This window comes from Stenella coeruleoalba (genome assembly GCF_951394435.1).
Source record: "Stenella coeruleoalba genome assembly, chromosome: 7".
Classification (NCBI taxonomy): domain Eukaryota; kingdom Metazoa; phylum Chordata; class Mammalia; order Artiodactyla; family Delphinidae; genus Stenella; species Stenella coeruleoalba.
In genome coordinates, this window is record NC_137153.1 from 105,407,796 (window position 1) to 105,430,649 (window position 22,854).

Consider the following 22,854-nt stretch of genomic DNA (forward strand, 5'->3'; position numbering starts at 1 on the left):
ATGACTGCGGCCTGGGGTCTGAAATAATAAGTAAGTGAACCCAAATCCATAGGTATTGTGATCCAACTCTTTGGCACCTGTATGGTCAGTGTTGAGGGCAGTAATTATTCCAGGACTCTTGTTATGTCCTCTAGGTTTACAGAATTAAATCATGAACTTTGAATGACCTCAGTCAAGTCACTTCTCCTCTCTGAGTCTTATTCATCATCTGTAATGACTGAGTAAGAGGTGAAGGGTGGGTGGTGGACACCGGGTAGAGGTTTATCTGTGATCTCTTATGGTTCCTTTCAGATTTCCTGTGAGTCTAAAAGGCCCTTTGGAATCATGGAGGTAATACTCCCAGGGAATTCTTATGTGTTGGAAAGCTCTCCTACAACACTGATGTCAGCTGTGCCTGAGGCTTTTAAGTGGGTCAACAGTCTCCAAACACAAGCCTGGAGAGAAACCTGGAAATTATGGATTAAAGGACAATTACAATAGGGCCCATAATAACTCTCTTATAAGCCCATCTTCTTTGTTGGTTAATAACCAAATTCCTTCTTTCCAGGGTACTCCACCCTCACCTTCTCCCACGGAGATGGGTGAGGCTGGATCAGGGCAGGTTAATTGAGTTCTTCCTGGGGAGTTTGGGGTCAGGTGAACACAACTCCTTGACCTGATCTCACATGGCTCCAGGGATGTACCCAGAATCTCTCCCTTGAGAGACAGGACAGGATGACTCAGGAAGAGGGAATTCAATCACAGGAAGTTTATGAAGACTGGAAATGCGATTGGTGGCCAAATCCAAGCCCGGATACTCCTAAGGGCACATGGTATGGGAAGCAATGCTGGGCTGGGGGCCAGGAGATCCTGCCTATGTGCTAGCCTGAACTTACCAGGAGACTGAGAGGAAGTTCCTTGACTTCTGAAGTTCAGCTTCTTCAACTGAACTGAGGAGATTGGCTTAACTGATCTGTAAGGATCTTGTAAGTATGATATTTTAGGATTCTAGAAAGCATATGATGCAGTGGACTACTTCTGTGCCTCAGTTTCTGCTTTTGTGAAAATTAGAACAATAGTAACTTCATCATAGAATTATTTTGAAGATTAAATGAGTTTACCACAGCATCTCTACTTCGTTCATTTAGTGTATTTCTTTAATGCTTACCCACCAGGCTTCTACTGCAAACCATACTCTGTACTAGATGAGAATGAACAAATGAATTCAGTGATCAACTACAGGGATACCTTCATAGAGCTAGAAGTCTTGTGGGGAACATAGTAAAATTCAAAAATTAAAGCAATCTTTTTAAAAGCAATTTTAATAAGACATTTCTGTTATGATTTGACAATCAGCTCAAACCCCCTGTCCATGTATGGCAAACAGCAGGCAAAAACATTCCAAGAAGTGGCGAATACAAAACTCTCAAGGGAAGAGAGCTCTCTGTCCCTGGCCTAAGTTAGAGATGACACATTTGCATATCCACAGGGGCAAAGCAGAGAACACAAATTGATGTAGCAGGTTGAATGTCAGACAACCTGGAAGAAGGGGATTATGGCAAACTAGAGTGTACATGCATTCTCTAAAGGGGGCAGCTCAACTCTCTTGTCTACTGCTGCCATGTGGGAATGTGAGCCCAAGATTAACAAAACCTACCCTTTTTCAGCAGAAGCCAGGAATCCAGATTTTTCTGTAAAAATCTTGCAGATTTCAAATGATGACAATGTACTCAAATATTAAAAAAGAACGCTATGTAGCCACTGGTTTGCTACCTAGTTTAAGGCAAATTATTTCAGATAAGTAGGAGCGTTATGAACGTTTTCAAAGATGGTAAGAACAAAGGGAAGAGGATGAGTGATTATTGTGTATCTTCGATGCACCAAGCATCTCACACACATCATATATCACTCCATTGATTGCTCACAACGATACTGAGAAATATTGATGTTTAGTACTGATTTTTTTTTTTTCCTTAGGGAAGTCGCATATGGGGGGTGTGTTTTGGGAAACACTGGTATAGACAGGTAAGAATGGCAGTATGAGGAAGACTGAATATAGGGACAAGACTAGAAGCAGGGGAGCCTGGTGAGGAAGTTATATTGGAATTATCTAGAGTGGTCTTAGTTGGGAAGAAAACAAAGAGTTGAGGCATAATGGAAAAGTCATTAACTAAGCTTTTCTTTCAAGTCAGTCAATAATGTCTTAGAAGGAAAATCTACTTCTCTCCCACCTCCCCACATCAGGTGGAAGATGGAGAGACCTTACAGGTGTACCCCTTTTCTTACACTCTCTTTTCACCTTAGGGCTATCTCTTTGATGCCTCTTCTCAGTTCCATGTTGGCCATCTCTCCAGGTGGGCAACAGAAGCTGAGTCTTAGTTCTACGGACTGGGCCACCTGGTCTAACCCCTACTGCCACACAGAATCCTTTCCTATAGGGCAATAAAGTTCTGTAGGAAAAGACCATTCAGCCATTCTCTTTGCTCCCCCAATCCAGGGGCTCCTTGCCTCTGGTTAGTACTACACTGCCAGTGAGAAAGAAGAGTCAGGAGACCCAAATTCAATTCCTGACCCCACTCTTCTTAGAAGTTGGACCTTCAACTATCAAGTTCACAAGCCTTATCTTCAACTCCCTCACCTGTAAATGGAGATAATAATTCCCTGCCGCTTGGAAGGAAGAATTTGCAGATAAAATGAGATAATGGATTCAAAGGCCCTTCAATTCATCTTCCACAGAGCAGCCAGGGTGATGAAACTTTCACTCTTTAGCATGCCTTAAACAACTCCCTGTAATTTCACCCCTGCTATAGTCCCTTCTCTTTTATTTCTGCCACTCAAAATTTAAACTTGAGCACGCAACCCTTTTATACTTTAAGGTCACTGCACATGCTTTTCCCTCTACCTGGAATACTCTCCATCCTCATGTGCTTCTCAACCTTCACTTCATCTCATTCCTTCCTGCCCACACTTCAGGTCCTTATTGGGTGCCTCCTATACGTCTGGCATTTTACTCGGCACTGGGCTACAGTCATGAAAAAAGATGAACATAACTCCACTTCAGAGGAGCTAGTATTCTAGCGAGAAGGGAAAATGCTCAACCTTTCTTCCCCCAAATCAAAATGCATTCGTCATATTTATAGTAAGTGCTACAAGAAGAGTATTAAATGCTAAAAGTTCACATAGTTAAAGAAAGGGCCAAATATAATCTGAAGATTCTGATAAATGACATTTAAGCTGAGACCTGAGTGTATAGACCTAAGTGGGAAAGAAAATCAGTGCTATCAAGAGCAGATAGAAGACTGGAGAAGTAGGCAAGAACAGTTATTCATAACCTTAAAGGCCATGTCAACATTTTTTTTCCATTTAGTTAGAAGAGTTATGGAAAGCTCTTAAAGGGTGTAAATTAAGAAAATGATACTTATAAATCAGATATTCATCAAATATTTATTGAGTGTTTATGATATGCCAGGCACTGTTCTAGGCACTGGATAGGATCCAAAGCTGCATTTTGAAGGGTAACTCTGGCTTTAGAATTGATAACTGAAAGGGATAAAAAGTGGCTGATATGAAGACTAATTAGAAAGTCATTGCAAGAGATGATGGGTGGTTTAGACCATGCAATGAGAATAGAAACAAAGGAATAGATTCAAGAGAGAATGTTGTATGTCAATTATATTTCAATAAAACTGGGGAAAAAAGATAATGGAGATCAAAGCAAAACAACTTGGTTGTAAATTGAATATGAGGATGAACTAGAGAAAAGAGTTAAACCTTGGGATTTTGCTTCAAGGAACTGAATTTATAGTGGTACCAGTTATAGAGAGAGTAAATGAGCATGTAGACAGGAGCACACTAGTGGGGAGATGCTAACAAGTTCAGTTTTGTATGTGTTGGGTTTGAATTGCTTGTGAGACATCAAGTTGCAGATGCTTCTAGTCAGCTGGATATGAACAGACAGTTCAGAAGAATGAGGTGGAAACACAAATGTAAGAGCAGTGATTATACTGATTATAACTATGGGAGTGGATGTTAGCCCAGAGAGAGTTTAAATTGAAAAACGAAGATAAAAGACCAAGATCTAAGCTGCTCTAGGATTTAAAGAGCAGATGGGGAGGACCCAGTCTGCAAGGGAGGCTGAGGTGGAGTCCGAGAGGCGGGTGTAAAACCAGGAGGGAGAACATGGTGTCAAAGAAACCAAAAAAGCAAAGGTTTCAGAAGAGAATGATGAGTCCTGTAGAATGCTTGAAGACATCAAGTACGTCTATGCCCCACCCCCAGAAAAAAATGTCATTGGATTTAATGACATGGAGGTTACAGATGTTCGTGGAGAAGAATGTTTCAGTAAACTTGGAGGTAGCAGGAGACAGAGTGGAGGGAGTTAAGGAACCAGTGGAAAGTGAAGAAATGGAGTCAGCCACTGCAGACTCTACTTTCAAAAGTGTGTTTATAAAGAAGAGGAGTGAGATAGTTATGAGAGTGTAAGATGGAATGCTTTTTTTTTTAAGAAAAACATATAAGCACATTTAAACGATGGTAAAAATAATCTACTAAAGAAGGAGAGATTGGAAGCATAGAATATAGAGGGATAATTGATATGTCAAATTTCCTAGAAATTTAGTAGGGTACAGGAAACAGTGCAACAGAAGGATTAACTTTACAGAGGAAGAAGGGCACCTCCTACATTGCTACAGGAGGGAAGGGGAAGAATATGCAGAAAGAACATACAGATTTAAAATAGTTAAGGAGGGAAGTTTACCTACTCCCTATACTATTTTCTCTGAAAATGAGGACCCAAGATTATTTGCTGAGAGAGGGGGAAGAATAAGGTGCCATGAATTGAAGACTGGTGAAAGAGAAAGTAAATTGATAGGAGAAGTCTAGTAGGATTGCCTGGTAGCATGAAGAGCCCGGCTGACATTGGTGACTGATGATATATTTGTGCCAAATATTCTCAACTATGTGCTTCTCACTAGCTGTTTGACGTATGTACTAGCAGAGGAGAGGATGGAGAGCTGCTGCATGTATCCAGTGTAGGGGTTTGGCCAAGCAGGGCAACGGAAGAACAGAAAGGCAAGAGAGATCAGGAGGTGGTTGAGAACAGTGATTAAAATATGAGCCATGAACTCTACCATGGTGTCTCAGTCCTTCCGGGTTGCTACAACAAAATACCATAGATGGGTAGCTTATAAGCAACAGAAATGTATTTCTGATAGTTCTGGAGGCTGGAAAGTCCAAGATCAAGACATCAGTAGGCTTTGGGTCCACTTCCTCATAGATGGCCTTCTTCTCACTGTAACTTCACAAGGTAGAAGAGTGAGGGATTTTTCTGGGGTGTCTTTTAAAAGGGCACTGATCCAATTCATGAAGACCTGCCCTCATGACCTTATCACTGACCAAGTGCCCCACCTGTTAATACCATCACCTTGGGGGTTAGGATTTCAACATATGAATTTTAGGGGGACATAAACATTCAGTCCATTTCACATGGATAGGGCAATGACTAAAACATAGTTGGAACGGATAGATGGAGATAGAGCAGTGATACCTAGGAGCAGGGAATCATATTGAGTTAAAAGACAGATATGGTAGGGGTGAGAGATAAAAAACAAACAGGATAAAAGAAAGTGGGATAATGGAGCTAATGATTTTGACGGGACCTCATCACATGAGAACAACTCCAGGGTGTGAACTAGGAGTGGGTGGCTGAGCTAGACCGGAAGCAAGTTCACTGGAGATGAGCAGGCTAAGGAAGTAAGAGACTGGGTGGTAGGGCACGGAACCCCGGAGGACCTGAACACATCTACTGTGATGACAAGAGCACAGATGGAGAGAAAACTCAAACCCAGCAGCTTTGATACTTAGAGCATCAGTTCCAGTTGCAGCAAGAAGATGAAGGCTGGACTCTATTTTACTTTATCTTTTGGGGAATGACTGCATTTCAGGGTCATAAGGAAGGACGGCTTTAATCCTGCCAAAGTGTTTGGACGGGAGGTAGGCACCTACCTACCATAATTCTTCCCTGGCCTAGGAGGAGGTTCTGGAGAGTACAGAGGGAAAGCTAGCTTTGCTTCTCTTGGCATCTATAATGGGCAGCTGCTACGAAGGTCAAGCATGGTGACAGGTGGCAGTAGGGAGAAAGGGAAAACTTTCTCACCAGAGGGCGAGCTCCACGTGGGGGTGCTGATAGTCTCAAGTGAGGTTTGACTAGTATGATTAATTACTGGGACCAGAATCTTGAGCAATTGCCTCACTTCCTCTGCATAGCCTTTACCGACGCCACTAGACTGAGTTAGAAACCTCTAATCTGTGCTCTTACAGTATCTGAGTTGTCTCATCTCCTACCATGCTTTAGGGTAATTTCTTGCTAAACTGTATTTACCTCCTAGTAGACTTATAAACTCCATGAGGGCAGGATTCATGGCTTCCTTGCTCCTATTCCATGCCCAGCACACCCTGCAGTGTCTGGACCACAGTAAGAGCTCCATATACATGAATGAAACAAATGAGCGTGCTTCGTGAACTGTTAATAAAACAAAACACTCGGTGACATAGAAGGCAGGTTGGGTGGCATGGGGGAATGGAGAGAATTAAGACCCTCCAAGTACCTTTTCCCTTTGGAGGCCCTTGACTTTAGAAACCTCTCACCCAAAGAGCAGCTGGAGTGACAGAAACATTTTCTGAGGACCTGAGATCAGTTCCAGATGTTTGCAGGCATGTCAGTTTGTACCTCACCCTGTAAAACATATTTCCTTCACCCTCCTCCACTCTAGCTGAGGGAGTGGGGCCGTCTCCAATGACATCACCTCCCTCAAGTTGGTCCAGGGCAGGCAGACAGCAGGCGGGTGAGGGCTCTTCTAGCTGCTCAGACAAAGAGTAGGGCTCAGCCATGGCCTGCACTGCTTGAGGAGCTATGAGTAATTTCCACGGAATTTCATAAACAGCTCCGATGTAATCACTCCATCACAGCCTCTGCTGCCACCATCCTGTCAGCTACTGGGGGATGTGAGGCCTTGCTGTCCTTTGCTTTGAGTTATTCCCCACAGAAACCCACCTCCATAACTGCTCCCCTTTGAGAAGGTCATCGGTCTAAGATGGGATGGTGAGTGTGCAGGGAGAGGGTGTGGGCGGTGTCCTCTCAGTTGTAGATTAGACTTAATGGAAACAGGGAGGGAGGGTTTAGAGAATTGCATTGGAGATGGAGACAGGTGTCTTCTGACCCTTCGGGATATTATTCTTGACCCAGATCTAGATGAATCTAGATGAGCAGCTCATGCCTAAGCAGCTTGAAGAGATAAAGACAGGAAAAGATAGACTGAGACATAGGCAGAAGGTGGCATGAAGTAAAAAAGGAAAAAGAGGAGACAGAGAGAAAGATGTCAAGAGGGACACACATAAATAGAGGAAAAGAAGGAAGGGAGGAAGGAGAGAGCGAGGGTAGAGAAAGGAAGACACAGAGATAAGAACTGAGAGTTGGCAGGAGGGGAGCCTGGTGCTGATAAGCTGGGGAGCAGCCCATCAGGCTCCCACATGCCAGGACAGAAAGGGGCACTGACCGGCTCCAGATGTTGCTGCCTTTTGTGGGCAGATGTGGGGGATGGTAGAGAGGGCCCGCTGTCTCGTGCGGGGGCCGACAGAGCCAGCTGGCCTTCCAGTCCTGAACCAAAACCCAAAGTGAAGCTGGGAATCCCACGGGGAGAGAGAGAAGTCTCTGATTTTTAAAAGGTTAAAAAATATTCCAGCAGCTGACCAAAGAAAATTCAGGGGAGTGTGGTAGGAGGTTATGAGGTTGGGTGAGACCCTTCCACTTCTTGTCTTTCCTTTTCTGATCCTTACAGTGAGGGAGTTGGACTCACTGCTGAGGTCCTGCTACTCTAAAGTTTTGGGATTCTCAGAAGCTGGCATGTATGACAAAGAAGCAATGAGTCTGAAGAGCTACGTTCTCTAGAAGAGCCCCCCAGCTGCCATCATACATCTATATACTCCATCCTGCCCAGGCACATAGATACCCTATATCCCCTAATTTCCATTTGCTTCTTGGTTTATTCTCAACAAGAACAAAGCACACCAGAGGTAATATCACTGGTGGAAAGATATTTGGACTTGGCAGGGAGAACAGGTAAAGAAACCAGAGCCCCCATTCTAGCACTGACTCTCCCACTAGCTCATGTGTGTAACCTCGGGACAAGCCCCGCTCCCGTCTTCCTCAGCCTTTTTCTCCGTAGGTCAAACATGGTATTTGGATTCATTAAATTTTCTTGTGCCTCACCCCGCCTTCTTATTCCCACCCCCCTGCATCTAGTCCTGCCCAAGAGGCTGAAACCCATGCCAATTGCTCTGATGAGGCCACGGGGGAGAACCAGACGTCTGTTTTTAATATCGATGACAGATTAGCGTGCGGGGAATTCAGCCACCCCCCAAAACAAGCCCCGTCTCTGCTCAAAACAACTGGAACAGGAGGCTAGTTATGCTTGGCTTTCCCAATAGAGTCCCAGGACCGACAGAGCAATAGCTTCTCTGAAGGAAACAAAGAGGGCGCCAAACCCAGGGGTGGGGGGCAGGAGAAGGAGACAGGGAGGGAGAGTCCGCATTTCAACAGCTAGTTCAAAAGGGTGTTGAACAGATGGCAGTCATAAAGCATGTGTGTGTGAGAGAGAGAGAATGTGTGTATGCATGTATATCTGTGCACACGCATGCGTGAGCTTGTGAATAAATAAACAATTACAGCACTGCACTCGGCTGCCAGCAAAAATCCAGAGAGATCAAAGAGAAAGCCCTCATTTCCTTATTCTGGCCTCACCTGGCCAAATGTGTGCGCAATCCTAACTCTCTAACAAAACAAGTCTTAAACCTTATTTTATTGTTTGTTTTCTTCCTAACATTGAATTTTCCTTTTTCTTTTTTTAATTCATGGAAATTAGAAGCAACTAGCATTTATCAATACTTACCATGTCTCAAGAACTGTGCTACATTTGACTCTCAAAGTAGCTAACGAAATAGGTGTTATTTTCCCCATTCCACAGATAGGGAAACTGAGACCCAGAAAGGATGTCAACTGGCCCTAGATTTCTCAGCGAGAGTGGTAGAAACTGAAAGCAGAAGCCAGGTTTTTTGGGAAAAAAAAAAAAAAATAGCCCATGCTCCTTAATTCGGCTGTAACCTCTAAGATAAAGTTCAGTCAAGTAGACTGAAATTTTCAAATTTGGTCCAAGTTCACTTTTGAGATTGTTGAGACATAGTAAAAGTGGCATGGAGGCAAAGAGATGAGGTTTCTGCTTCAGATATCCACTGCCAATCATCTACAGCATCAATTAATCATACACATTTTAGAAGGCTTACTATATACTCAGCTAGTCTCTAGAACTACGTAAGACCTCGTAAGACCACACGGTTCTCAAAGAATTAACATCAGAGTTGAAAAGTTAAAACATGTATATGCCTACCCACATACAATTCAATTCAGTGAACACTGAACATTTATGTACGTCAGGCACTGTGGAAGGATACCAAATTATAAAGATATAAGAGTCATTATCCTGCTTCTTTAAAGACAATTGTCCACTGAAAAATTCTAGAAGTGGATGGTGGAGAGAATTAAAGTCAAGTAGCACAAGGAAGAATTAGAAGAACCTGTAAAGATAGTGGCAGATATGTCATTATCTTCAAACTTCTGAATGGCAGCAGGAAGAAGAAGGGGTAATATCTCTGTGGGGTGTCCCCAGACCATGAACTAAAAAGAAGTTTCATCTCTATCAAAAAAAAAGGAACTCTTGGATCAGAACACTAGTTCCTAGACAATCAGAAGGAAGAATCTTGGATTTCCATTTCTGGACTGGATGGAGAAACAGAGACTAGATTTATTTACCCTACTACCTGAAACATGAAGGATTTTTTTAAAAGAAAAGAACATACAACAAGTTTTCAAACTGGAAATCTGGCAACAGAGATCTTGAAATATGGAAAACAAATTCTGTGAGCCCTAAAATTTCTGCAGCTTCCTGTCTTCAGAGAGTTTCTAGGTCACTGCAGGGAGATGCCTGGAAGATTCCCTAAATTGAGAAGGCAGAGTCCTTAGTCCAGGGAGATGAAAGTGACTAGAGTTTATAGGATAGAGTAATGGAGAGGAGAGAGCTGTACAGAGAGAAAATTGAAGAGATCTGTGTAGGGTCCCCTTTCAATACTCAGCAAAGTACTGGTTAATGGATGCATGTAAGGAGCCTACCAACCCAAGAGGATTAGACAGAACAATGCCCATTGCTCGTACAGGGGCCAGAAATAGTGCCCATTCCTCCCAGTCACACTGGAAAATCTCATAATTCATGGGCCACTGTGTAGAACACACTGAAGGGTCTTGCCTCAGTAGTAGGGAATAATTAGCCCTAGACTAAACACTGCTCTGGGTCCATCTAAGAAATCTTAAAAGTAAGACCCAAAAGAATCAAGCTGTTTCCAAATAACTTAACTGTGGCCCAAAATAGAGTTCAAAAATATTTATAGGAATACAAAAGTACCCAGAACCCAACAAGGCAAACATCACAATGTCTGGCATTTAATCAAAACTTACCTGGCATGCAAAGAAGAAGGAAATTCAACACATAATGAGGAGAGAAATCAATCCACTTAAACTGACCCAGAACTGATACAGATGTTAGAATTAGGAAACAAGGACATCAAAACCATTATTATAACTCTATTCTATACATCAAAAAAGTTATGACATGCCATATACTAGCCAGATCCAAACTGAACTTCCCGGGACTTCCCTGGTGGCACACTGGTTAAGAATCCACCTGCAAATGCAGGGGACACGGGTTTGAGCTCTGGTCCGGGAAGATCCCACATGCTGTGCAGAGTAACAAAGCCCGTGCACCACAACTACTGAGCCTGTGCTCTAGAGCCCGTGAGTCACAAGTACTTTAGCCCATGTGCCACAACTACTGAAGCCCGTGAGCTTAGAGCTCCGCAACAAGAGAAGCCACTGCAATGAGAAGCCCGCTCACCATGATGAAGAGTAGCCCCCGCTCAATGAAACTAGAGAAAGCCCACGTGCAGCAATGAAGACCCAATGCAGCCAAAAATAAATAAATTAATTAATTTAAAATAAATGTTTAAAAAAACAAAAAAACAAATTGAACTTCCTAAGATGAAAATTACAATGTCTGAGACTTCCCTGGTGGTGCAGTGGTTAAGGATCCTCCTGCCAATGTGCCAATGCAGGGGACACAGTTTCGATCCCTGGTCCAGCAAGATCCCACATGCCCCAGAGCAACTAAGCCCATGTGCCACAACTACTGAGCCTGTGCTCTAGAGCCCATGAGCCACAACTACTGAGCCTGCGTGCCACAACTACTGAAGCCTGCGCTCCTAGACCCCGTGCTCCACAACAAGAGAAGCCACCACAATGAGAAGCCGGCGCACCACAACAAAGAGTAGCCCCCACTCGACACAACTAGAAAAAGCCCACACACATCAATAAAGACCCAAAGCAACCAAAACTAAATAAATGGAAAATTACAATGTCTGAGTTAAAAAAAAAAATCACTGCATAGATTAACAGTAAATTAGATACTGCAGAAGGCAATGAAGACATAGCACTAGAAACTATCCAAAAGGAAACAAACAAAAAGAAATAATTTTTAAAAATGAAAAGAGCATCAGTGAGATAAAGAACAATTTCAAGTGGCTGAATACATATATTTTTAGAGTCACTGAAGGAGAAACAAGATGGAGAGAGAGAAAAATAATGGCCCCAAATTTTCCAGATGGGCTAAAACAGTAAACCCATAGATCCAAGAAGCTTAATAAACCTCAAACACAATAAATTGCTAATGTAAGCAAGACACAGGAGCAACATCTTTAAATTACTAAAAGAAAAATACGCCAATCTAGAATACTGTACCCAGCCATAATAGCTTACAAAAGCAAAAGCAGAAAGAATTCATCATTAACAAACCTGAAATATAAGAAATAATAAAATATATCCTTCAGGCAGAAAGATAATGAAATCAGATGAAAATATGGATGTATGCAAAAGAATGAAGAACACCAAAAATGTAAGTACATGAGTAAACAATAAAACTATTAATTAAATATACTTAAAGGATAATTACTCTTTTAGGAAAATAACAATGAATTATGAAACTTATGTATATGAGTAAAATGTATGACAATATAGCATAAAGACTTGGAGGAGAGAAATAAAAGTATACTATATAAGGTTCTTTTACTGTATATGAAGTGTTAGAATAGCACTTGAGGGCACACTGTGATATGTTAAATATAAATATATAAACCCTAAAGTAATCACTAAACTAACAAAAGAGTTATAATAAATCAACAAAAGAAATAAAATGGAATGATAAATACACTCAATCTAAAAGAAGATAGAAAAAGAGAAGAAAGGAAACGAAGAAAACTGAAACAATAGAAAACAAATAGCACAATGATAAACTTAAACCTAACCACAACAATATCATATTAAACATAAATGGTCTAAACACCCCAATGTAAAGATAACAATGTCAGATTGGAATAGAAAAAAAAAAAGAAAAAGAAAAGAATAAAGACCTAAATACATGCTGTCTACAAGAAACCCATTTTAAATATAACGGCACAAGTAATATAAGAGTAAAAAAATTAAAAAATGGTAAATCATTCTAACATTAATCAGAATAAAGCTGAGAAAGTTATATTAATATCAGAAAAAAGATTTTGGAGCAAAAAATGTAACATGGATACAGACAACCATTTCACAATGATAAAGGGATTGATTCATCAAGAGAATATAAAAATTATAAATGTTTATTCACTTAATAACAGAGCTTCAAAATGCATAAAGTAAAAACTGATAGAACTATAAGGAGAAACAGATATATCCACAATCATCATCAGAGGTTTCAGTACCATTCTTTCAAGTACTGATACAGCAAGAAGACAGAAAATCAGAAAGGATTTAGAAGACTTGAACAACACAATCAACCAATTTGATCTAACTAGCACTCATAGAAAAACTCATCCATAAATAGAAGAAAATACATGATTTTAAACTGGTCACTGAAAACAATGATAGACCATATCCTGTGCCATAAAACCAGTCTTAATAAATTTAAAATGATCCAGCAACACCACTCCTGGGCATATATCCAGAGAAAATCATAATTCAAGAAGATACATGCACCTCAATGTTCATTGCAGCACTGTTTACAATAGCCAAGACAGGGAAGCAACCTAAATGTCCATCAACTGAGGAATGGATAAAGAAGATGTGGTACATATATACAATGGAATATTACTCAGCCATTAAAAAGAATGAAATAATGCATTTGCAGCAACATGAATGGACCTGGAGATTATCATACTAAGTGAAGTCAGACAGACAAAGACAAATATCATATGATATCACTAATATGTGGAATCTAAAAAAAATTATACAAATGAACTTATTTACAAAACAGAAACAGATTCACAGAGTTAGAGAACAAACTTATGGTTATGGGGGAAGGGTCACGGGGAGGGATAGATTAGGAGTTTGGAATTGACATATACACACTGCTATATTTAAAATAGATAACCAACAAGGCCCTATTGTACAGCACAGGGAACCCTGCTCAATATTCTATAACAACCTAAATGGAAAAAGAACTTGAAAATACGTATAACTGAACCACTTTGCTGTACACCTGAAACTAACACAACTTTGTTAATCAACTATACTCCAATATAATACAAAAATTTTAAAAAATAAAATGATTAAAGTCATAAAAAGTGTATACTCTGATATAGTGGAATCAAATTAAAATTCAATGACAGAAAGTTATCTGAAAAATCCCCAAATATTTGGAAATTAAGTAACATGCATCTAAAGAATCCATGGGTCAAAGAAGAAAACAAAAGGGAAATTAAAAGGTATTTTGAACTGAATGAAAATGAAAACACAATTTATCAAAAATCTGTGGTAAGCAACTAAAGCAGTAATTAGGGAAAATTACTTGTCTTACAAGAAAAATCTCAAATCAACAACTTCAGCTACCACCTTAAAAATCTAGAAAAAAGAGGAACAAACTAAATCTAAAATAAGCCAAAGAAAAGAAATAACAAAGGTCAGAGTAGAAATCAATGAAATGGAAAACAATAGCAAAGGTAGGTGAAATCAAAGCTGATTCTTTGAGAAGATAAATAAATTACACAACCTTCTTTCCAGATTGATCAGAAAAGAAAAGAGAGGTGACAGAAATTACCGATATCAAGAATGAGAATGATATCACTATAAATTCCATAAATATTAAAAAAAAATAATAACAGAATATCACAATTTTTTGCCAGTAAATTTTATAACTTACACAAAATGGATAAATTCTTTGAAATACACAAGGTACCAAAATCACTTAAGAAGAAATTCATAACCTGAATAGCCCTATATCTATCAGAGAATTAAATTAGTAATTAAAACCTTCTTACAAGAAAAGCTCCAAGCCCAGATTATTTCACTTGTGAATTTTACCAAACAATTCTTTTTTAATACATTACTAATTCTACCCAAACTCTTTCAGAAAACTAAAAAGGATAAAATATTCTGCAATTTATTTTGAGAGGCCAGAATTATCCTGACAGCAAAACAGACACAAGCATTACCAGAAAACTACTGATCAAAATACCTGACAAATAAGGATGCAAAAATCAAAACAAAATTTTAACACAATAAATCCAACAATATACACAAAAAGATAGTGCATCATGACCATGTGGGATTAATTTATTCCAGGAATACAAGGGGTTTTTTTTTTAATCCTTTGAAAATGCATCAATATAATCTACCGTATTAACAAACTAAGAAACATAAACTATGATCATTTCAATGGACACAGAGAATTCAACATTCATAACAAATAAAGATTCAAGCACTGTGCTGGGAGTAGGACAGACTGGCTGTGGAACTTTGGGAAGCTCACAGACCTCTCTGGGATTCACTATTTGATCTATAAAAATGCGCCTGGTAATCATTCAGAGACTAATGTTAGCAACATGGCGGCATAAGAATTTTCACCCCCACCCCCCAACCCCCCCATCACCCCTCTAACAACCTCCATCAAAAAATCAATTTGAACCAATCCGAGTAATGGCATTGTGGGGACAATTTGAACCGAAAAATCAATTTGAACAGCTGTCCGTGCACAGAAATACTTCACAAGAACTAAGGTTTCTAGGTGAGGGATCATTGCACCTGGGTGAAGCACAAAACTAAGAAAAGATGCTTTGAGGAGGGTAGGAAAGATAGATTCACATTACTCTTATAACCTCTCCCCCAAGCCTGAGCAGCCCAGTGCAGAGAGAGAAACCGTCCCTGTGGAAGGAAAGAGAAAAGTGAGACCAACTTCACTTTGCACTCCAGAGCCAGCTCCCATGGCTGTAGGTGGCTCCCAGAAGACTTCTGTGTGCATCCAGGACTCTGGCTCATCCCAGCAACTGCTGTCTCCAGGGGCTCCAGCAGCTTCCATGGCACCAGGCTCCCAGTGGGCTCCCACGAACCCAGGTCTCCAAGTCACCCTGACACCTGCCAGCTCCGAAGGCCCCCAGGTGATCTACACTTGAACCCGGGTTTCCGGCTGGGCCCAGCACTAGGCCAACTACCACCAGCTCAGGCTTTTGACCTACCCTGGAACCAGGCTGGCTCCCAGGCTCCTGACACTCCAGCACTCCAGGCCTGCCCTCATGGCCCAGCCTCAAGGCCAGCTCCCTCAGACCCAGGCTCCCCGCCTGCCATAAGCCAGACCAGCCCTGAAGACCCACCTCCAGGATGTCACAGCCTCCTGTATACTCTTTAAGTAAACTTAAAGCACTCCTTAAGATCCACTTTCTGCATCTTCTCCTGCATGTCTGAATAATTTCCAAATCCTCTTCCTTAGCATGAAAGACAACTATCTCAGTACATCTCAATAGAAAAGACAGTTCCTTGAACTTTTTTATCTCAGTCCCAGAGATAATATATTTACAGATCAAGGTCTTCAAAAATGTAACCTGTAGGCCTTCCCAAGTAGAAACGGACAAATCCTTTTTTGAATTAACTAACACTTTAGTATATGACTTTGTGGATCCAATTTAGAGAATCAGAAATTCTCTACAAGTACAATTTGCTACCTCCCCCTGTAGAAAATCATACCAAAAAGCACACAGGTGTGGGAACTAGGAAACAAACACCAAACAGTAAAACTTCCCAGTGCCTTCCCAGTTCAGAGGACACCAAGTCTCCAAAGGTATTTAGAAAATCCCAGTTTCCCTCCTCTGTCACACCATCTCAACGAAAGAGGAAGTCTTGAACTTTCTACTTACCTGTGTAGAGGTCCGTATCCGTGTATTCATCCACTTTCTTGTGCTGCAGAATATAATCAGAGACCTTGGTCCCAATAGCTGGCTGGACATCTACCCACTCCAAGGAGACCACGGTGCTGGAGGGCTCTACTGCTGGGGAGAGCCGCAGCCTAGGGGGGTGACAGGGAAGGTTGTTTGTTTGCCAGCCAGTACTGTCTGGGCCCCAAGAGTTTGCACAGGTCAAGATTAAAAGCACAGCGTTCAGTCTGGCTTCAACCCACCACCATACCCCTTGTGTAGACTCAGGCAATTAATTATACCTCTTTCAGCCTCGGTTTCCTTGTTCATAATGGGGACAAGAAAGAGCCACCTTTTGGATCAATGTGGAATCCAGTAAATTAATCCAAGTACATAGTGTGTGCTCACAGCAAGTTGATTAGCTTTCCATTTGTTTAAACTATATTCTCAATGATGCTTCACTGTCAATTAAATTGGCAGTGCTTTCAAACACAGTCATCTGCCAACCTCTCTGCCATTCTCTTCAATCCCCCAGTATATCAGTCAATGCTTTAATATCAATACTCCCTCACAGCGGGCAGGGATCCTGGGGAATCCTTTTACAAAGCAAGAAATAACAGAATGTTTGAAGGTGAGAACTGGGGAGGGGGTCCTCTGAGAGAGGGAAGGGCAATCCCCCCATTTCATGGAAGGTGAAAGCAAAGCCCAGAAAAGGGGATGATCTGCACAAAGTCACACAGCAAACTGGGGACAGAACCATGATGGTGACTTTGCTTGTCCCCAGCCCAGATTCCTTCTCTCTTTCCACTATATCCACTAACTCTGCAAGGACTCTTACAATGGACCCTCAGTATTGGCTCCTGCCCAGACCTCCTCCACTCATCACACCACTCTCCCTCTTAATCACACAGCCCCAATCAAGAAGATCTTCCTTTACTTCCTCAAAGGGTGAGTTTCCTGAGTCAGGGCTTTCCCATGGGCTCTGTCTTTTTCCTGAAACACGTCTGTTGCCATTTGCTGCCTGGCAAACTCTGACTCTAATTCAGGTCTTCTCAGAGAGGCTTCCCAGACTATCTCCCTCTCCTCCAACTAAAGCATCCCCTCTTTGTTCTGTCCATTAGCACATCTTTGTTTTTCTTTCATATTTTTATTATTTAAATGCTTAAACGGTATCATGCTTTCCTGTTTTTGCTTTGACATCTGTCCCCCTCACTAAACGGTCAGTTCCCTAAGTGCACAGGCTGTGCCTGTCTTGCTCATTTATGAATTCCCCAATGTCTGACACACAGCAGGTGTTCAAAACTTCTTTGTTGAATGAATGAATAATATAAAGTTTCTTAGAAAAGGTCCTACACTTTCTTTATCTCAGTAGTCCCAGTGGTCAACACAGAACTGGCAAAGCAGTAGTTAGTGCTCAGTAAACCTTTGCCGAATGGATGAGTGAAGAAAAGTAATGATGGCTGGCTTGGTGCTATTAAAATAGCACACACTGCAGTGTAAGTGTCTACCCCCGAGCCACGATTCCATTCTGCCAAAGCTCCCTGCTTTCTCAAAGAAGGAGGTAGGCCCCCAGAGACTTGAGGCATCTGGTGAAGCACCTTAGGAACAGAAGCAAGCCATGGCCTGTACTGGCAGGACAAGAGTATGAGTCCATGGAAAGGGGTGGCCAGAGGAAGAGGGGCCATACATACGTACACCGGCTGCGGGAGAGGGCTGCAGTTGGGGAGCCCACTGGCATCAAAGGCGCTGAGGTCACACCTGCACCAGTCATCGATCACGTCCCCTTTCCCTGAGCACCAGTAGGAGCTCATCAGTGCACTCTTGAAGGCCTGGAATAAAGGAGGACAAAAGAGATGATTATGACAATGGTGGAGAGATGGAGAGTGAAGGTCCCAGTGGCCATGACAGTCACTGACCCAAGCTTCAGAGGAGCTCTCCTGGGCACAGGACACCATCTCTTGCATAAAGCCCCAGCATTCTACCACCAGGTTCTTCTATTTTGAGCCATTCTCCACCCAACAGCCAGAAGGATCACTGAGACAGGATAGTAACAGCATCCACTGAGAACCTCCCCTGGGCCTGACACTCTACTCTAAGTATATTAACTTATTTCATCTTCAGTACCTTACACGATAGCTGTAATAAAAATTATCATTATTTCCCATTCTACAAACTGGAAAACTGGGGCACACAGAAGGTAAGTAATTTGTCTGAGGTTCATAGCTACTAAGTGATGGAACTGAGATCTGATCCAAGATAGTCTGGCTCCAGACCCTGCCCTCCTTAACACCTTGCCACACTGCTTCTTGTAGAAATCTGACCACCTCACCACCCTGCTTTGAAACCTTCAGAGGCTCCCCATAGCCCTCAGCATAAAGTCTAAACTCCATGCTCTAGTTCCTGACCACCTTCTTAGTCTCATCTCTCACCACTCCTCTGATTTTCCTTTGCATGCTACCATCCACCCTCATGCAACCATTAACATTTCCACCAACAGTGAATTCCTGCTTATGAAAAGTGTGCTCTAAATCAGGAGACAGCAAAGTGTTTCTGCAAAGGACCAGACAGTAAATATTTTTGACTTTATGGCCAGGCAGTCTCTGCCACAATAACTCAACTCTGCCTTTGTAGCATGAAAGCGACACAAATTATAAATAAATGGGCATGTTTGTGTTCCAATAAAACTTTATTTACTAAGACAGCCGACAGGCTAGACTTGTTCTGAGGTACATTGTTTGCTGACCCTTGCTCTAAATGATGATTTATTGATTGATTATTATTATTTTGGCTGTGTTGGGTCTTCGTTGCTGCTGCGCGGGCTTTCTCTAGCTGTAGCGAGTGGGGGCTACTCTTCGTTGTGGTGTATGGTTTTCTCATTGCGGTGGCTTCTCTTGTTGCAGAGCACGGGCTCTAGGCGTGTGGGCTTCAGAAGTTGCAGAGCGTGGGCTCAGTAGTTGTGGTGCGCGGACTCTATAGCTCAGGCTCAGTAGTTGCGGTGCATGGGGTTAGTTGCTCCACAGCAAATGGGATCTTCCCGGACAAGGGATCAAACCCGTGTCCCCTGCATTGGCAGGTGGATTCTTAACCACTGTGCCACCAGGGAAGTCCCCTGATGTTCTATTTAATTGCAATGTGCTTCACTGTCTCTCTCTTTCTCTCTCTCTCTTTTTTTTTTTTAAATACATCCTGTCCTCTCTACTGGACTACTCAACCCCACCCCCACCTTGGAATCCAATTCATTCTTTTGGTCTCAGATGAAATCTTCTTTTCTATGGGAACCCTACCTTGACTTTCTTAAGACTGTAATCAGGCTCCTCTTCTGGACACCACAACACACTAGACCACACCTAATCATCACATTCCCTTGCCTATCTCACCCAACAGACTTTGATTCCACAAAGGGCACAGGCCATGCCTTGTTCACATGAGTGTTCCCATGGGACTGAGAACACTTATTCAGTCAATATTTACTGAATAAATGAACAGACACTGAAAAACTGATCATGAGGCTGAGGTTCAGATGTGTTTTATGCTTTCGTCACTCCATTTACACTGACATTTCAAGGCACTGGGGATTCAAAATGTTTGACAGCTCTTTTTCAAACTTGGGGATTCCAGAGAATGTTGATCTCTTACTCCTTTGCCAGGTAACAGACTACCTGCTTGCTTTCTTTTTTCTTTTATTTTTTTTTTTTTTTTTTTTTTTACCTTCTGTGTACTTTTCCAACTAAAGCTTCACAAAACCTACTACCAAGGACACTTGATTATGCAGGTGACACTTTTTCCATCTTGCATTTTTTTGGTTGTTCTTTATTTCTTTATTTATTTTTTGGCTGCACTGGGTCTTTATTGCTGCATGTGGGCTTTCTCTAGTTGTGGCGAGCCGGGGCTACTCTTCATTGCAGTGCGCGGGCTTCTCATTGTGGTGGCTTCTCTTGTGGAGTACGAGCTCTAGGCATGTAGGCTTCAGTAGTTGTAGCACACAGGTTCAGTAGTTGTGACTCGTGGGCTCTAGAGCACAGGCTCAGTAGCTGTGGTGCACAGGCTTAGCTGCTCTATAGCATGTGGGATCTTCCCAGACCAGGGCTCGAACCTACATCCCCTGCATTGGCAGGTGGATTCTTAACCACTGCGCCACCAGGGAAGCCCTTCATCTTGCATTGTTGAAAAGACTCAAGTACAGCATGTTTGTGTAAAGTGGGTCTGGGGTCTGCCTCCTTAGGTACTCAGAACACAGATCTAGAAGGAGAACGTGTGTATCAAGGACACTACTGTGTAAGCCTCCAACACATTCCTCTCAGTGCCTCTGATGAGAAGGCTCCAGTTATTCCTGCCATATGTCCTTACTCATATCCTCTCCAAGGGGTGAACAAATGATCCAATTTCTCCTGAATTAAGGATAGTGACCCAAAGAAATAAAAAGAATTATAAGAGCTAATGTCCATGAAGCACCTAATTATGCAGTGGAAGGTACTTTAAGGGCATTAAAGTGTCATTCTCACAATAGTCCTGAGACACAGATACTGTGATCTTCATTTACAGGTGAGAACTAGAAACCAGAACAGTGAAGAAATATTCCCAAGATCACATAGCAAGCAAATGATGGAAGCAGAATCCCAACCCAGATCTCTGTGACTCCCAAGCATAGGTCTTTTCTATTTAACCACTCAGGACAGTGGGGTTGACTCCAGGTAGGATTGCCAGATTCAGTAAATAAAAATACAGGATGCCCAGTTAAACTCACGTTCCAAATAAACAACTTTTTAAAGTATAAATATATCCCATTCAGTGTTTGCATATAAATTATGTGGGCCAGAGTCTGGCACACAATAATAGCACTGTTCTTACTACAAGTTAGAACCTAGGTTAGGAACAACATAGGTTCTCCTACTGCCACCAGAGGGGGCACTCTCATGAGGGCAGAAACCAGATGGGATGGGTCATGCTGACTGACAGATTTTCTTCTCCCTCCATTTGCCGGCTCCCTCTGATTTAAATTAACATGTACAACTGCTCGTGGTTTAAGATTCTGTAACATCTCCAGCTAGAGCTAAGGGCTTAATTACCATAACGGTGAGATCCAGGGCCATGGATGAAAGTGACACAGATGGTAAGAGATTGCCTTGGACTCCAGCAAGGGGAGGAGAGAGAACATCCTGTTTTGTGTACGTGTTTTTGTTTTTGTGTGTGTGCGTGTGTGTGTGTGTGTGTGTGTGGTTTCTGTAATCAATAGTCACTGGAGCTTGTGAAAAACAAAACAGGAAATCTCTCTGGACTTTGTGAGTTTCACCATCCAAGCAGCTCTTGGGAAGAAACATTGCCTGTGAGTCTCCACATCCACTGGCTCTTTCCCAAACCCTGAGGAACAGAACGGGGACTGCAGCAGTGGCCAGGCAAACCGTGGATAGAGCTCAAACACACCCTGATAAAAGGCCTACATCAAACGGGGAGCCCTCGCGAGGCAGCAGAAGCCAGCATGCATCAGCTCAGGTTCACTCTTTTCTTACATCTCCAGTCCTTGCAACACTCCATCCCGAATCCAAATAGATCCCAAGGGAGGAACAGCATAGAATGTTCCAGCTTCCAGGGACTCCATAAATCATCTAAGTGAATCTGTTTTACAGATGCACATACAGTGGCCCAGAAATGCTAGTTGGCTGGCCCAAGGTGATAGAGCAACTTTGTGGTGAAATGACTCTATTCCTCCATTTAATCCTCAAAATTACCCTTTGAGATGGGTGTCCTATTCCCATTCACAGACACATGGATGAGTAGGATTTGAACTGAAGTTCGTCTGAATTCTGGCACCCTGGACTTTCCCAGGTCGCACAGGAACTATAAATGCCAAGATTTCATCCAAAACATCCTTTTCAGCTGTTCTGCTTGTATCACGTGCTTATGTGTTGTTTGTTGTGTGCATGTGTGTGTGCCTGTGTGTGTTCTCAGAGGAAAATGAAACCTTACACTAGAGGCATTGTTGACTCCTAGCTTTTGAAAAAGTGAAGGCACTTAAGAAACAAATCCTGTACTTAATACAGGGCTAAGGGCTACATTTGCATGGTCATTGGTTTTCATGACAATGAAGGTTTGCATTTCCACTACTAGTGAATGCTTCCAACTTCTGGCTAATTAGCTAGCAAACCAAGCCCCTCAGGATGCGAAAACAGCCACAAAAATGTTAAGCAATCAAAATAAACTAGGATTTATTCTTGACTCCACTGTTACTTCCCTAATTGAACTTTGCATAAGTTATTTCTCTAGTTAAGCCTCAATTTGTCCATCTGTAAAATGAGGACACAGAAGTTTTATTTTGGAGGGTTTAATTAACTGAACTTCCTCCTCCATACTACATGCCATCTAGATGCTGAGAAAGATGATGGACAAGACCCAGTCACTAACTTCAAAGGACTCACAGTCTAGTGATGAAGGCGCACACAATTACAATTAATATGGTTGAAATGCTGTGAAGTAACATGCAGGAGGTTATGGGAATACAAAGGAAGAGGACTTTCCAGCTCTAAAAACTTTGACAATGTCTTGGGAATCTTAAACTTC

At 42.0% G+C, this 22,854-nt stretch overlaps 1 protein-coding gene across 23 annotated transcripts in view; it reads right to left on the reverse strand.

The window, feature by feature from the left end:
* The window catches only part of ASTN2 (astrotactin 2), a 1,502,867-nt gene that overhangs the window by 136,107 nt on the left and 1,343,906 nt on the right, over positions 1-22,854 (reverse strand). For all 23 annotated transcript variants that reach the window (XM_079927232.1, XM_079927229.1, XM_079927230.1 and 20 more), the window contains 2 exons: positions 17,995-18,128; positions 16,303-16,451 (listed from right to left, as the gene is read on the reverse strand). In XM_079927232.1, the coding sequence (XP_079783358.1) occupies positions 16,303-16,451; positions 17,995-18,128 (283 nt within the window). The remainder of the gene's footprint in view (positions 1-16,302; positions 16,452-17,994; positions 18,129-22,854) is intronic.